This window comes from Narcine bancroftii, chromosome 3, assembly GCF_036971445.1.
Source record: "Narcine bancroftii isolate sNarBan1 chromosome 3, sNarBan1.hap1, whole genome shotgun sequence".
Lineage (NCBI taxonomy): Eukaryota > Metazoa > Chordata > Chondrichthyes > Torpediniformes > Narcinidae > Narcine > Narcine bancroftii.
The window spans coordinates 240,529,591-240,543,559 of NC_091471.1; the positions used below are offsets into that span (position 1 = coordinate 240,529,591).

Consider the following 13,969-nt stretch of genomic DNA (forward strand, 5'->3'; position numbering starts at 1 on the left):
TTGGCTTCGCGGACGAAGATTTATGGAGGGGGTAAAAGGTCCACGTCAGCTGCAGGCTCGTTTGTGGCTGACAAGTCCGATGCGGGACAGGCAGACACGATTGCAGCGGTTGCAGGGGAAAATTGGTGGGTTGGGGTTGGGTGTTGGGTTTTTCCTCCTTTGCCTTTTGTCAGTGAGGTAGGCTCTGCGGTCTTCTTCAAAGGAGGTTGCTGCCCGCCAAACTGTGAGGCGCCAAGATGCACGGTTTGAGGCGATATCAGCCCACTGGCGGTGGTCAATGTGGCAGGCACCAAGAGATTTCTTTAGGCAGTCCATGTACCTTTTCTTTGGTGCACCTCTGTCACGGTGGCCAGTGGAGAGCTCGCCATATAACACGATCTTGGGAAGGCGATGGTCCTCCATTCTGGAGACGTGACCCATCCAGCGCAGCTGGATCTTCAGCAGTGTGGACTCGATGCTGTCGACCTCTGCCATCTCGAGTACTTCGACGTTAGGGATGTAAGCGCTCCAATGGATGTTGAGGATGGAGCGGAGACAACGCTGGTGGAAGCGTTCTAGGAGCCGTAGGTGGTGCCGGTAGAGGACCCATGATTCGGAGCCGAACAGGAGTGTGGGTATGACAACGGCTCTGTATATGCTTATCTTTGTGAGGTTTTTCAGTTGGTTGTTTTTCCAGACTCTTTTGTGTAGTCTTCCAAAGGCGCTATTTGCCTTGGCGAGTCTGTTGTCTATCTCATTGTCGATCCTTGCATCTGATGAAATGGTGCAGCCGAGATAGGTAAACTGGTTGACCGTTTTGAGTTTTGTGTGCCCGATGGAGATGTGGGGGGGCTGGTAATCATGGTGGGGAGCTGGCTGATGGAGGACCTCAGTTTTCTTCAGGCTGACTTCCAGGCCAAACATTTTGGCAGTTTCCGCAAAGCAGGACGTCAAGCGCTGAAGAGCTGGCTCTGAATGGGCAACTAAAGCGGCATCGTCTGCAAAGAGTAGTTCACGGACAAGTTTCTCTTGTGTCTTGGTGTGAGCTTGCAGGCGCCTCAGATTGAAGAGACTGCCATCCGTGCGGTACCGGATGTAAACAGCGTCTTCATTGTTGGGGTCTTTCATGGCTTGGTTCAGCATCATGCTGAAGAAGATTGAAAAGAGGGTTGGTGCCAGAACACAACCTTGCTTCACGCCATTGTTAATGGAGAATGTTTACAGGACGGTTATCTACACCAATAGGTGGTCGAGGAACCAACTCGGGAGCAGGCCATTTTAGACTGGGAATTATGCAATGAAAAGGTGCTAATCAGCAATCTTGTTGTGCGAGGCCCTTTGGGTAGGAGTGATCACAATATGATCGAATTCTCACTCGACATGGAGAGTGAAGAAATTAAAACTGAGACTAAGGTCCTGAATTTAAATAAAGGGAATTATGATGGTAAGAGACGGGAGTCGAGTAAGATTGATTGGGTGGTGTTTATGGGGGAGTTGACTGTGGATAGACAATGGAAAGCATTCACAGATCTAATGGAGAAATTGCAAAAATCGTTTATACCGGTTTGGCATAAAAATAAACCAAAAAAGGTGACTCAACCGTGGATGACAAGGGAAATTAGAGACAGCATTGGGTCCAAAGAGAGAGCATATCAATGGCCAAAAAAAGTACCGCAACTGAAGACTGGGAGCAGTTCAAGATGCACCAAAGAAGGACAAAGGGATTAATCAAGAGAGCAAAAATAAATATCGAAAGTAAGCTTGCGGCAAATATAAAAACCGACTGCAAAAGCTTTTATAAATATGTCAAGAGGAAAAGATTCGTGAAATCCAGAGTAGGTCCTTTGCAGTCGGAATCAGGGGAATATATAATGGGGAATAAGGAAATGGCAGACCAATTAAATTCTTACTTTAGTTCTGTTTTCACAAGAGAGGATACAAATAACCTCCCAAGGATGTTGGGAAACATAGACTAATGCAAGGGAGGAGTTGAAAGAAATCAGTATCTCTAAGGACATGGTCTTGGGGAAATTGAAGGCCGATAAATCCCAAGGGCCTGATAATCTACATACTAGGGTATTTAAGGAAGTGGACATTCAGATAGCAGATGCTCTAAGAATTATTTTCCAGAACTCGATAGACTCAGGATCAGTACCCATGGATTGGAGGGTAGCAAATGTCACCCCACTATTTAAAAAGGGGGGGAGGGGTAGAGAAAAAGCATGGAATTATAGGCCGGTGAGCCTTACATCAGTAGTGGGTAAAATGATGGAATCCATTATTAAGGATGTAATAGCGGAGCATATGACTAGCAGATTTACAAAAGGTAAATCTTGTTTGACAAATCTATTGGAATTCTTTGAGATGGTGACAGGTAAAATAGATGGGGGAGAGCCAGTGGATGTGGTGTACCTGGATTTCCAAAAGGCCTTCGATAAGGTCCCACATAAATGACTGGCATGCAAAATCAAGGCTCATAGGATTGGGGGCAAGGTATTGATGTGGATTGAGAACTAACTGGCAGATAGAAGACAGAGAATTGGGATAAACGGCTCATTTTGAGTGGCAGGCGGTGACCAGTGGGGTGCCATAGGGATCTATATTGGGTCCCCAGCTGTTCACAATTTACATTAATGATCTAGATGAGGGGATTGGATGTAAGCTCCAAATTTGCAGACGACACTAAGCTACGAGGGGTTGTGTGCACTGAAGAGGGGGTCTGGAAGCTCCAGTGTGATTTGGATAAATTGGGGGACTGGGCAGATACATGGCAAATGCACTACAATGTGGATAAATGTGAGGTTATCCACTTTGGTAATACAAACCGGAAGGCAGATTACTATTTGAATGGCAATAGATTAAGAGATGGGGAAGTGCAGAGAGACCTAGGGGTACTTGTACATCAGTCTCTGAAGGCGAGCATGCAGGTCCAGCAGGCGGTTAAAAAGGCAAATGGTATGTTGACCTTCATATCAAGAGGGTTTGAGTATAGGAACAAGGATACCTTACTGCAGCTGTACAGGGCCTTGGTGAGACCACACCTGGAGTATTGTGTGCAGTTTTGGTCACCTTATCTAAGGAAGGATGTTCTTGCAATGGAGGGAGTGCAGAGGCGATTCACCAGGCTGATCCCTGGAATGGTAGCAATGACTTATGAGGAAAGATTGCGCAAATTGGGATTGTACTCGCTGGAGTTTAGAAGATTGAGAGGGGATCTCATAGAGACATAAAATTCTGGCAGGACTGGACAGAATGGATGTGGAAGGGATGTTTCCAATGGTGTAGGAGTCCAGAACCCGGGGCCATGGTTCGAGGATAATAGGCAAACCATTTAGGACCGAGATGAGGAGCAATTTCTTTACCCAGAGGGTGGTGAATCTGTGGAATTCATTGCCACAGAGAGCAGTAGAGGCAGGTTCATTGAATACATTTAAGAGGGAATTAAATAAATTTCTTCAGTATAAGGGAATTAGGGGTTACGGAGAAAAGGCGGGGACGGGGTACTGAACTTTAAGATCAGCCATGATCTCGTTGAATGGCGGAGCAGGCTTGAAGGGCCGAATGACCTACTCCTACCCCTATCTTCTATGTTTCTATTTCAAAATAAATAAAATCAGTGCAAGTAAAAGATGAAGGAAGTGAGGTAGGGTCTGTGGTTCATTGTTCTGTTATTGTTAGGTAGTTGATGGGAGAGAAGTACAAAACTTGACTGCTTCACGTTGAAAGGGCTCCATTAACTTCAAACAAAGTCGTGGGAAGTGGGGGCATAGCAAGGTGATCTCTCCTGAACAGTCCCCGAAGCACGGCAGTGCACCAGGTAGTGACTGGTGGGGCGAGGGGACATTTACCAGGATTGCTGAATCAACTGTCAGGAAACACTAAAACTTGAATCAGGCCAGGGCAGGGGTATAATTAGGGGGAAATAGTGTGCACTTCATTTCCCAGTGCACCACAAACATCTTAAATACGAATTGGAAATTAACTAGTGCTTTCTACTCACTCAAGCACAACCTTGCGACCAGTGGCATAGCTAGAGGGGGAGCCACCACTCCCCCGAGCACTTTCTTCAAAAGTGGCATCTTTTCAACCGTTCCCTCATGCGATAAAAGTCGAACCTCTTTTTTTCCCCCATTGTTTGTTTTTTTTTTTGTTTTTTTTTTAAACTTTATTGCATGGCCTTAGAAGAACTTTCTGGATTCACTCATTAGTTTATTCAACCAACCTGAGACTATGTGCTCAATCCCCGGCATCTGGGGAACCAAAACTAACCGTGTAGCCATCACCTCCTCTCTGCCGCTGGATGATCCTGTGGAACCTCATCCTTTTCAGGTCACAACCCCTAGATAGATGCAAGTTTCGTACATAATGACTATTACTGAAACATGAAATTAAGGAACGTAGAATACAATTATGTACGTTATGGCTTGGTAATGAAATATTTTGCGTCATGTGCAAGAAACAAGCGTACATTTACACTTTGGCACCTGTACCCTGGCCAATGTACTTTCCTTGCTCTCCTACTGGTGGTTCAATCACCATTCTCCCGACTTTTGGTACTGTCGCTGTAAATTTTTTTCCGAGAAACAACGCCTTACAGAAACTATGAGTAGGAGGAAGAAGTTGCAAATAAAACTGTATTATGAATTTTAAACGATCTAGTATGCCTTTTTTTTTTTAAAATGCGCTCACTGCCCCTAACTTTAGAACCTGGCTACCCCACTGCTTGTAGCCTGGTTAGTTGGATGGAAAACCGATGAAATGGCAAAGCAAGATTACACATTACGTTTCCCCTAATGCCAAAACCTGGTCTGAACGTGGAAAAAATTGTTACAAGCTCAAATTTCTAAACATCATCTGCAAATTTAAGGTTCAAGGTTATTAATCCACAGAGTCCACACACATAAAACTCTGCTTCACCCCACTCGCACATCTCCTTCACACTTCATAGGCCCGGGGGGAAGGGGGGGTCATCCTCACTTAAACGTTAAAGCAATGTCATCAACTTAACAAGACTGCACTTAAATGATAAACCGATCCCCAGCAGCCTGCCTGAATCGGGAGCATTCAAGCATTCTTATTTCCACTGGGCTTTTTGTAGATCTTGCAAAAAGATGCAGGTATGCCAGTTCATGGAATCCAGTGTAATCTCTGCCATTCAAGAATGTGGGATCTGTGAAGTGCAGATCTGGAATAGGTCAGACTAGGCATGCCCTCTACTCCCAGAGACAGACAAAAAAAATACCCAAACACAAAAATGAAAACACAGCATTGCATGTTGAAACTTGCCAATCGGAATCTGAGCCAATGAACATTCAAATCCTGCAGCATTTGCAGAGTTCTTTAGGACATTCAAACTTCTTGATTGTGTATTTGCGTTGTTCTCGAGTGCGGCATCTCTGGAAATCACCTTTAAGAATTTATTGCCCGTGATTCACAGCTACATGCAGTGAGAGTGCCGACTGCACCCTTCACAGAACGACAGCAGAACGTCGTCAGGAGCAGGAATCAGCCTCTTGGCTTCAGGAGCAGGCTCCATCATTCAAGGTCAGCCATCCCTCAATATCCAAAAAAATTTAGTGATCTGTGGTTAGAAAGCTAAATCTCTGAGGACCTCCGCAGCCCTGCCTGATGGGGAACTCCAAAGAGTGGGCAACACAGTTAGCATAGCAGTGAACACGATGCTGTTACAGCGGCAGCGTCCCAGGTTCGAATCCCACGCTAAGGAGTTTGTACGTTCTCCGTGACCTGCATGGGTTTCCTCTGGGGGCTCCGGTTTCTTCCTGCCTTCCAAAACGTACAGGGTCATAGATTAATTTGGGTGTAATTGGGCAGCATGGGCTTAAATGGCCAGATTCCACCTCCCATGTTGTAAAAACACAACTCATCACAATTCTAATGATCTCCTACTTATTCTGCGAGTCCTGGTCCCAGGATTCCCAGTCAAGGGAAAGCATCCTCCTCACATCCAGCCTTCGAGCCCAGTGAGAAAATTAAAATATCTTTTCTCATTCTTCTAAACTCTGGAGAATAGAGTCCCTGTCAATTCAATTTCTCCTCGTACATCTCAAGAAACAGTCTGGTGAACCATGGTTTTAGAATCTGAGACAATATAGAAGAGAAATAGAGCCTTCTGCTCCAGTCTAAACCAACCATCACACCACCACTCCCTCCCCCCCCCAACATTCATCCAAATATATTCTCCCTACATTTCCATAAATCTCTCCAAGGTTCTACTGCTCACCCACATACTTGGAACAATTTACAGTAACCTACTGACCTGCACACCTTTGGCATGCACAGGAGTAACATTAAAAAAATCCACATGGTCACAGGCGAGTTAGTGCCGGAGGTCAGGATTGAACCTGGGTCTCTGTGAAGCAGCAGCTCTACCACTGCTTCTTTCCATGATGTCTTTTGTTTGGACAAGAACACAATGCCACAGTTACAGTCTCGGCAAAGTTCTTCATGAATACAGGAAGACAAAGACACCCAGGTCCCTTTGAACATCAGCCAAGTCATCACCATTAAAACACGTTCCAATCTGCTTCATGCAAAGTTAATGATGTCACATTTTAGCCCATTTACTATGTTCTCACCTATCCACTTGAAGCCCTTTGCACCCTCCTCCCAATCCCACCTAGTTTAGTTTCATCAGCAAAGAATGGGATAAAGTATTAGAGTCTGGGACTGGCTTCTCTGGAATTTAGAAGAATAAGAGGGGATCTTATAGAAACACACAAAATTTATGAAAGGCATAGATAGATGGAGGCAAGTTATTTCTATTGGTGGGGGACACCAGAACTAGGGAGGCATAGCTTCAAGATGGAGGGAAGTAGATTTAGGACAGAGGGCGGCGAATCCGTGGAATTCGCTGCCAATTGAAGCAGTGGAGGGGACCTCAGTAAATATATTTAAGGCAACGTAGTAGGGGAATTAGGGGAAGGCAAGTCGGTGGAGAGGAGCCCATCATCAGATCAGCCGTGATCTCATTGAATGGCGGAGCAAGCTCGACGGGCCGAAATGCCAACTCCTGCTCCTATTTCTTATGTTCTAACAGGGATGGGCAACCTTTTAATTTAGACATGCAGCACAGTAACAGGCCATTTTGGCTCACGAGTATGTATTGGGGGTGTAGGTTAATTGAGCGGCACTCGTGAGCCGAAATGGCCTGTTACCATGCTGTATGTTTAAATTAAAAAGTTGCCTACTCCAAACTAATAGAACATTTTGGCCCTTTTATCAAATCTCTGATGATGGAACCTCAAGAAACAATCTTTGCACAATGTCTCCTGGTGCATTCTGCCAACTTGAGAAAGACTATTACCCTACTCTTTGGTTAACTGAAGAAAAATAATTCTCAGTCCACAGTAATACATTGCATTGACCCCATTTTAACCAAGGCAACACTAAACAGGTTATTGGATGGTGGGGAGATTACACCAGAAAATAAGACTAAGCATCAGTAACTTCAAACAGCACTTTCACACAGCAAGGTGTAACAGAGCATGATACAACGTTACAAACATCAACAATATTTAACGTTTCAAATGCCCAGAGCAATGCTCTCAATCAGATCTGATATCAAATCAAAAAACCAGGTTAATCCAAGGCATGGCAATAACTTCACCTTAACTCTGGGTGTGGGCGTCAGTGCTCACACTACCAGCAAGCCGTTTACTGGCTTCTGGTGGTACCTATCCACCTGCACCAAATACCAGTCAGATGAGGCACAGTATTGCACTGCAAGGTGTTGCGAATGTAACTCTCCAATTTGGACACCGTTCTCATCATCAAAAGTGGCGTTGAGATCAGAACGGAACAGGAGTCATAAATAAACTGCAGGTTAACAAACCCACTCTGTTATTATGTAGGTGGATTGCAGCGCAGAATGTAATTAAGGTACAAAGAGAGAAAAAAAATCAAAGTACTATTTATCAAATAGAATTAAAGTGTGACAAGCGAATAGCTTCACCCTACTAGGTTCCGTCCCTGCTCACAGTTCCAAACCCAGTGCCCCCCCAGAATTGCTGTCACTTCACTCAGTGGCTCGTGGATAAATAACAGGGGGAGCAGCAAGACATCTCTTTTATTTCATTACAGGAAGGGTGTAGAAGCTATGGAGATGGTGCAGAGGAAACTGACCAAGATGTTGTCTGGATTGGAAAATAAGTCTTATGAGGCAAGGTTAACAGAGTGAAGAAGGACGAGAGGAGACTTAACAGATTACAAGATTATGGGAAGCACTTTTTTTTTCCTCAGGGCAGGAATAGCAAACACCAAGGGACAAAGTGAAGGAGGGTATTTAGGGGGAATATCAGGGGTGTTTTTTTAAATGCAGAGTTGTGGGTGTCTGGAATGCCTTGGCTGGGGTGCTGGTGGAGGCTGAAATATTAGGGGCATTTAAGAAACTCTTAGATAGGTACATGGATTGAAGAAAAATAGAGGATTACAGAGTAGGGAGAGTTTAGTATTTTTTTTTAAAAGGATATATGGGTCGGCACAACATCGAAGGGACTGTACTGTGCTGTAAGTTCCATCCATCTCATGTCAGTTCTGATTTTTGTTTAAAAAGATGTGTGAAGAATTGCAGTTTCTTCTCACTGACATTCCTGATCACCAGCCACAAACCAGTGCCAGGAATATCCAGCCAGCCACCGCTCTTGGAGAATTTCTCCCAGCAATTAACCGCAAATCCCTCTGGACAGCAACCCACAGATTCATCTCGGTAGCTTCTTTTAGAATGTCTTCAGATTATTTGGGGGTGGGGTGTGGGATTTGAGCAGAACTGTAAAAACCATGGCCAAGTGGCCTGCAAGAAGGTGGCGTTGAGCTAAGTCAGACCTGCAAGTGCCATTGGGGTCGATGTTACAGGATTGAGACCAAATGACGATGAAAGATTGAGGGATTTTCGGAATGATTTGGTTGAGTAACTGCAAAGAATCACAAAACTGTACCCATTGCAGCAACAGTGCATGTAAAGCGAAGGTGACAGGATATTACTCTCAGGTGACCAGATTACTGATGGTGTACCTTCCACTCTGAACGGAGAAAGAGTTTGCAGAGATGTCCCAGGTGAGATCAAGACAAAACGGTTGGATGAGATGTCCAAGAGTGGGAAAAGAGAAGGCGTAGTTTAGAGCAGAGCTGGGTGGGGCAGGGGGGGTGTGGAGAGGCTACTTTGGTCTACATGCTATACAGTGAGCACAGCAAGCTGCCCACTGGGATGGAGGGACCACTCGCATGTGGAAATTGAGTCGACAAGACCTCTATTCTTTAGCATTTGCCAGGATAAGAAGTCATCCCATTGAAATATACAAACCACTCAGCAAGCTTGCCAGGATAGATAACAATATTCCTTTGGCTGAACAGCAGAGAACTATGTGTCACAGTCTCAGGATAAGGATTGAGACATTGAGAGAGCTATTCCTGCAGAGAGTGGTGAATTCATGGAATGCTCTCCCCTTGGGCTTGTGGTAACTTAGTCATTGATTCTGGACATCAGAGGAATAACTCAGGTTGAAGTCAAAGCAAATTAACCCTTTGGACTCCAGGTCCATTTTCAATCACTGGTTTTTATGCCCAACCACCAAATGATTCGTACTGTGGTTTACCATTGACTCAGTTCAGGGATGCCAAACCAGAGCATGTACTCCATCTGTGTCCCTGCTTTCCAGGACTACTTTTATGCCCATCCACCAGATGGGTCATACACTGGTGTTTACCCATGGACCCAGTCCCAAACACACATTATGAAAGGCTAGAAATGGCTGGAGTCCAAAGGGTTAATAGCAGGCAACTTCGGTGGCCTATTCCACTAAGTATTTCTTATGTCTTATCTAAAAAAATCATATCATGTACATTGTAGACGTACCAAAATTCTTACTTGCAACAGCCAAACAGGTACAATGAAAATAAAAATGCAGAAAGAAATAATAAATATTCAGTGACTAAAGTGCAAGAGAAGTAAGTAGTGTTAACAATACTGCGGACTGTCCTTTATCTAGTGTGGGAGTTGGGGTAGTAAGGAGAGGATCAAGAGCCTGATAGCTATTAGGGGAAATAAACTTCTTAAACCTAGGTGCCGTCCTCAGGCTTCTGCACCTTCCCCAAGGTAGTAGCCAGAAGGGTGAGTGACCAAGGTGATGGCAATCCTTTCGGATAACTGACATGCAAATCCACCAAGATTACGAAGACAACCTTAACCATACCTAGTGAATACAGGCAGAATTATCCCTGGGCAGTAATACACGATGTGTTCATGATACAACCCTGGGCCTGGGGAAGCAAAACGTTAGAGGTTTGAGCAAGCTGGTGACTTGAGAAACGAACAGTCAACTATTTGGTTAGGGGAAACCTCCTTCCCAGCTCAGCCCATTCCCTCTGGAGTTCCCGTTAAACTCATAATAGAACATTACAGCACAGAAAGTAGGCCATTCTAGTCTGTGCAGAACTATTATTCAGACCAGTCCCACTGTCCTGCACCCAGACAATAGCCCTCCCATCCCTGTACCTGTCCAAATTTTTCTTCTATGTGAAAACTGCACCCATATTCACCACTTCCACACTCCCACTACTCGCTGAGTGGAGAAGTTCTCCCCCGGTTTTACCCATGTCCTCTGGTTTGTATCTCACTTCCCCTCAGTAGAAACAGCTTATCTACATTTACTCTCATAATACCTCTATCAATTCTCCCATCATTCTTCTACGCTCCAGGGAATAAAGTCCTAACCTGTTTAACCTTTCCCTGAACCTCGGTTCCTGAGGTTCCTAATAAATCTCTGCACTCTTTCAATCTTATTGATATCTTTCCTATAGTTAGGTGACCAAACCTCCACTCAAGTACTCCTGACGTGGCCTCACCAATGTCTTGTACAACTTTACCATAAGATCTCAAGTGAGACCCAGAACGTTCTCCCCGCCGACGCTCGCTCCCTCCCTCCCTCCAGGTTGTCACCACAAGAGCTCTCACCCAAAACGATGCAGAGTATGTCCAGGAAGATCAACAACCTTCGCCCCCGCGGAGCCTCCCGTGCTCCCGCCTCATCGTCTCCAACGTCGGGCTCCGAATCGCAGGCATCGCCGTGGTCCGGGATGCGGACGATGGCTGCGGTGGGAGTATAACTCTGGTCCGCTTTGCACTTGGACATGGCCGGTAGCGCTGGCTTCCCCGTTAGTTCACTCTGCAGATATCCCCAACTTCTCAAACAGGACAACAACAAAAACTTGCCAGGAATACACACACCAGCACTCCTCCGCCTTAATATTTGTGCTCAAAGCTGGAGCTCAGTTTAAAAGGAACGCTGCAACGTCCATGTTTTCGACAACTGCAGAAAGTTTTGAAAAAGTTTGGAAAACTTTCAAAGTTCTTCCTCGAAGGCGGCTTGCAACCCCAACCACACTGTTCACTGCCTCTTTATCCGTGGTTACCTGATGAATTGACTTACGAGGCGGAGTCACTGTTGGGAGATCGTCCCGGAGGCGGAGTGAGGGGAGAAGGGAGGCATCTTCCTGATTGACAGGCGGGAAAATTGGAAGGGGAGGGGAACGGAACTTTGAAACTCCAGCCTCCTTCTGCGCAGGAGTTCGGAGCCGGGGCTCGGCGCGATTCGTCGGACGCTCGGGGACTTCAGCGGGCTGAGTGAGGTTCACCTACCACAGCCCGAGAACAAGCCCTCCCATCCCCCTTTCCCAGCTGCATCCATTGCACTCACCCTCAAGGCCCTTCTAGTCTGTGCAGAACTATTATTCAGACCAGTCTTGTGATTAGTGTCTGGGCTTCATGGCGTTAGGAACTGTGGTTGTTTTGAAGACTTGGGGACGGTCCTAAGGCTCTAGGTAAATGGAGACAAACATTGGAACTGCGGTTGATTGGTTCACAAGCCTCCTTGGAACACGCACCCAGGTTGCCAGGATTTTCTCATCCCCTGGTGGTGAATCTCTGGAATTCTCTTGTTCCAGAGAAGGGATCATTGAAAGGTGGAGCCAGGTAAAACATTTGAGGGATTAAGGGTGATGGGGAATTGGCACAGAAGTCAAATTCACCATACATCAAGGTTAGGACAGGCTTGAATGGCCGAGTGGCCTCCTGGTCCTATCTCCTTCTGTAGATCAACCTAATTGTCAACCATTGTGCCCCATCTCTGAACTCATCACTTCTAGTCATCTGCCTAGCAGCGCAGTTAACGTAGCGGTTAGTACAACACTAGGACCTTTCAAAGTTCCGTGTAAAATGGGGTTAACTGGGCAATTTGCCTGGTTAGCACCCCAGATATGTAGCAGTTTAAAAGAGGTTACGGTTGCAGCCCCAGTGAATGGGACCGGGGTTTGAATCCTGATTGTTTGTAAGGAGTTTGTATGTTCTCCCTGTCTCTGCGTGGGTTTTCTCCGGGGGCTCTGGTTTCCTTTCACCATTCAAAGCGTACCAGAGGTTGTAGGTCAGTGGTTTTCAAATGGCCCCCTAAACTCACAGTCCATCTTAAGCAATCCCTATGCCATGTTTTCTGTGATAAGTAAGGGATTGCTTAAGGTGGTATGTGGGTGGAAAGAAAAAGTTTGAAAACCACTGTTTTAATCGTACCTAATAGACTCGTTATGTGCATGGTTTCATAACTCCAAAGAAATGGGCCAATGTCATTTTTTTCTCAAGCAAAATATTTCCGTAACAATTGGGTCTAGAGCAGCAATTCTCAATCTTCCCTTCCCACTCACATACCACCTTAAGCAATCCTTTACTTATCACAGAGCACCGATGGCGTAGAGATTACTTAAAGTGGTGTGAGAGTGGAAAAAAAAGGTTAAGAACCACTAATCTATTGCATAGAGATTGCTTAAGGTGGAATATGAGTTTAGGGGGCAGCTTGAAAACAACTTTTTGTAGATCAATTGGGTGTAATCGGGCTGAATGGGCTCATGGGCCAGAAGAGCCTGTAACCATGCTGTATGTCTAAATTTACAACCTCCAAATTCTTGTTTCCTAACCCCAACACTGCCTGTTTTTACCCCCTACCTAAGATCCACAAATCCAATTGTCAAGGCCCTCCCATTGTGTCCGTGTGCTCCCGCCCCACCAAATTGTATCCTATGGATGCTGTGAGGCAGCTGAGTTCCTCCAGCATTTCTGTGTGTTTTTACTACAATCACAGCATCTGCAGACTTTTGTGTTTCACCCTGTCAGTTGGAGACCCCCTGTTGGGCTTGTCTAAGATAGTCGTTGTGTCACGGTAATCAGCGTTTGAAATGTCAAGGCGTTGAATGTTTCAGACCATGTGCTGATCATTGGATGGGGATTTGATGGTTAGCAGGCATGAGGTGGGCCGAAGGGCCTGTTTCTGTGCTGTGTGATTCTATGATGTCAATAGGCACTCCGGTTCAATGAGTCAGCGTCACCAACCAAACACCCAGACAGTCTCATCCTGCATGGTTCTATAGAACACTACAGCACAGAAACATACCCTTTGGCCCTTCTAGTTTATCCAAACTATTTTCCTGCCTAGTTCCTCTGACCTGCACGCAGTCCATAGCCTTCCATACCTCTCCTATCCATATTCATGTCCAAATTCTTTTCAATGTTAAAATTAACCCCGCGTTCACTACCTGTGTGTGAAGAAGTTCCCCTCATGTTCCCCCTAAGCCTTCCCCCTTTCACTCTTAACCCATGTCCTCTGGTTTGAACCTCACCTACCCTCAGTGGAAAAAGCCGACCTACATTTACTCTGTCTATAACCATCATAATTTTAAATATCAAATCTCCCTTCATTCTTCTACACTCTAGGGAATAAAATCCTAACCTTCTTAACCTTTCCCTGTAACTCAGTCCTTGAAGTCTGGGCAACATCCTAGTAAATCTGCATTACCTTCATCAATTGGATATATTTCCTGCAGTTAGGTGAACAAACTACACACAATACTCCAAATTTGGCCTCACAACTTTACAACTTTATACAACTTTACCATAACATCCCAACTCCTATTTCCACTTTATTTCCAATCA

The 13,969-nt window shown here is 45.3% G+C and overlaps 1 protein-coding gene across 1 annotated transcript in view; it reads right to left on the bottom strand.

Annotated features, from left to right (window-relative positions):
- Positions 1-11,647, bottom strand: part of LOC138758401 (phospholipid phosphatase 3-like) — an 86,948-nt gene extending 75,301 nt beyond the window's left edge. Inside the window, exon 1 of the mRNA XM_069927259.1 lies at positions 10,949-11,647. Coding sequence (XP_069783360.1) covers positions 10,949-11,126 — 178 coding nt within the window. The 5' untranslated portion in view covers positions 11,127-11,647. The remainder of the gene's footprint in view (positions 1-10,948) is intronic.
- Positions 11,648-13,969: the final 2,322 nt, after the last annotated feature.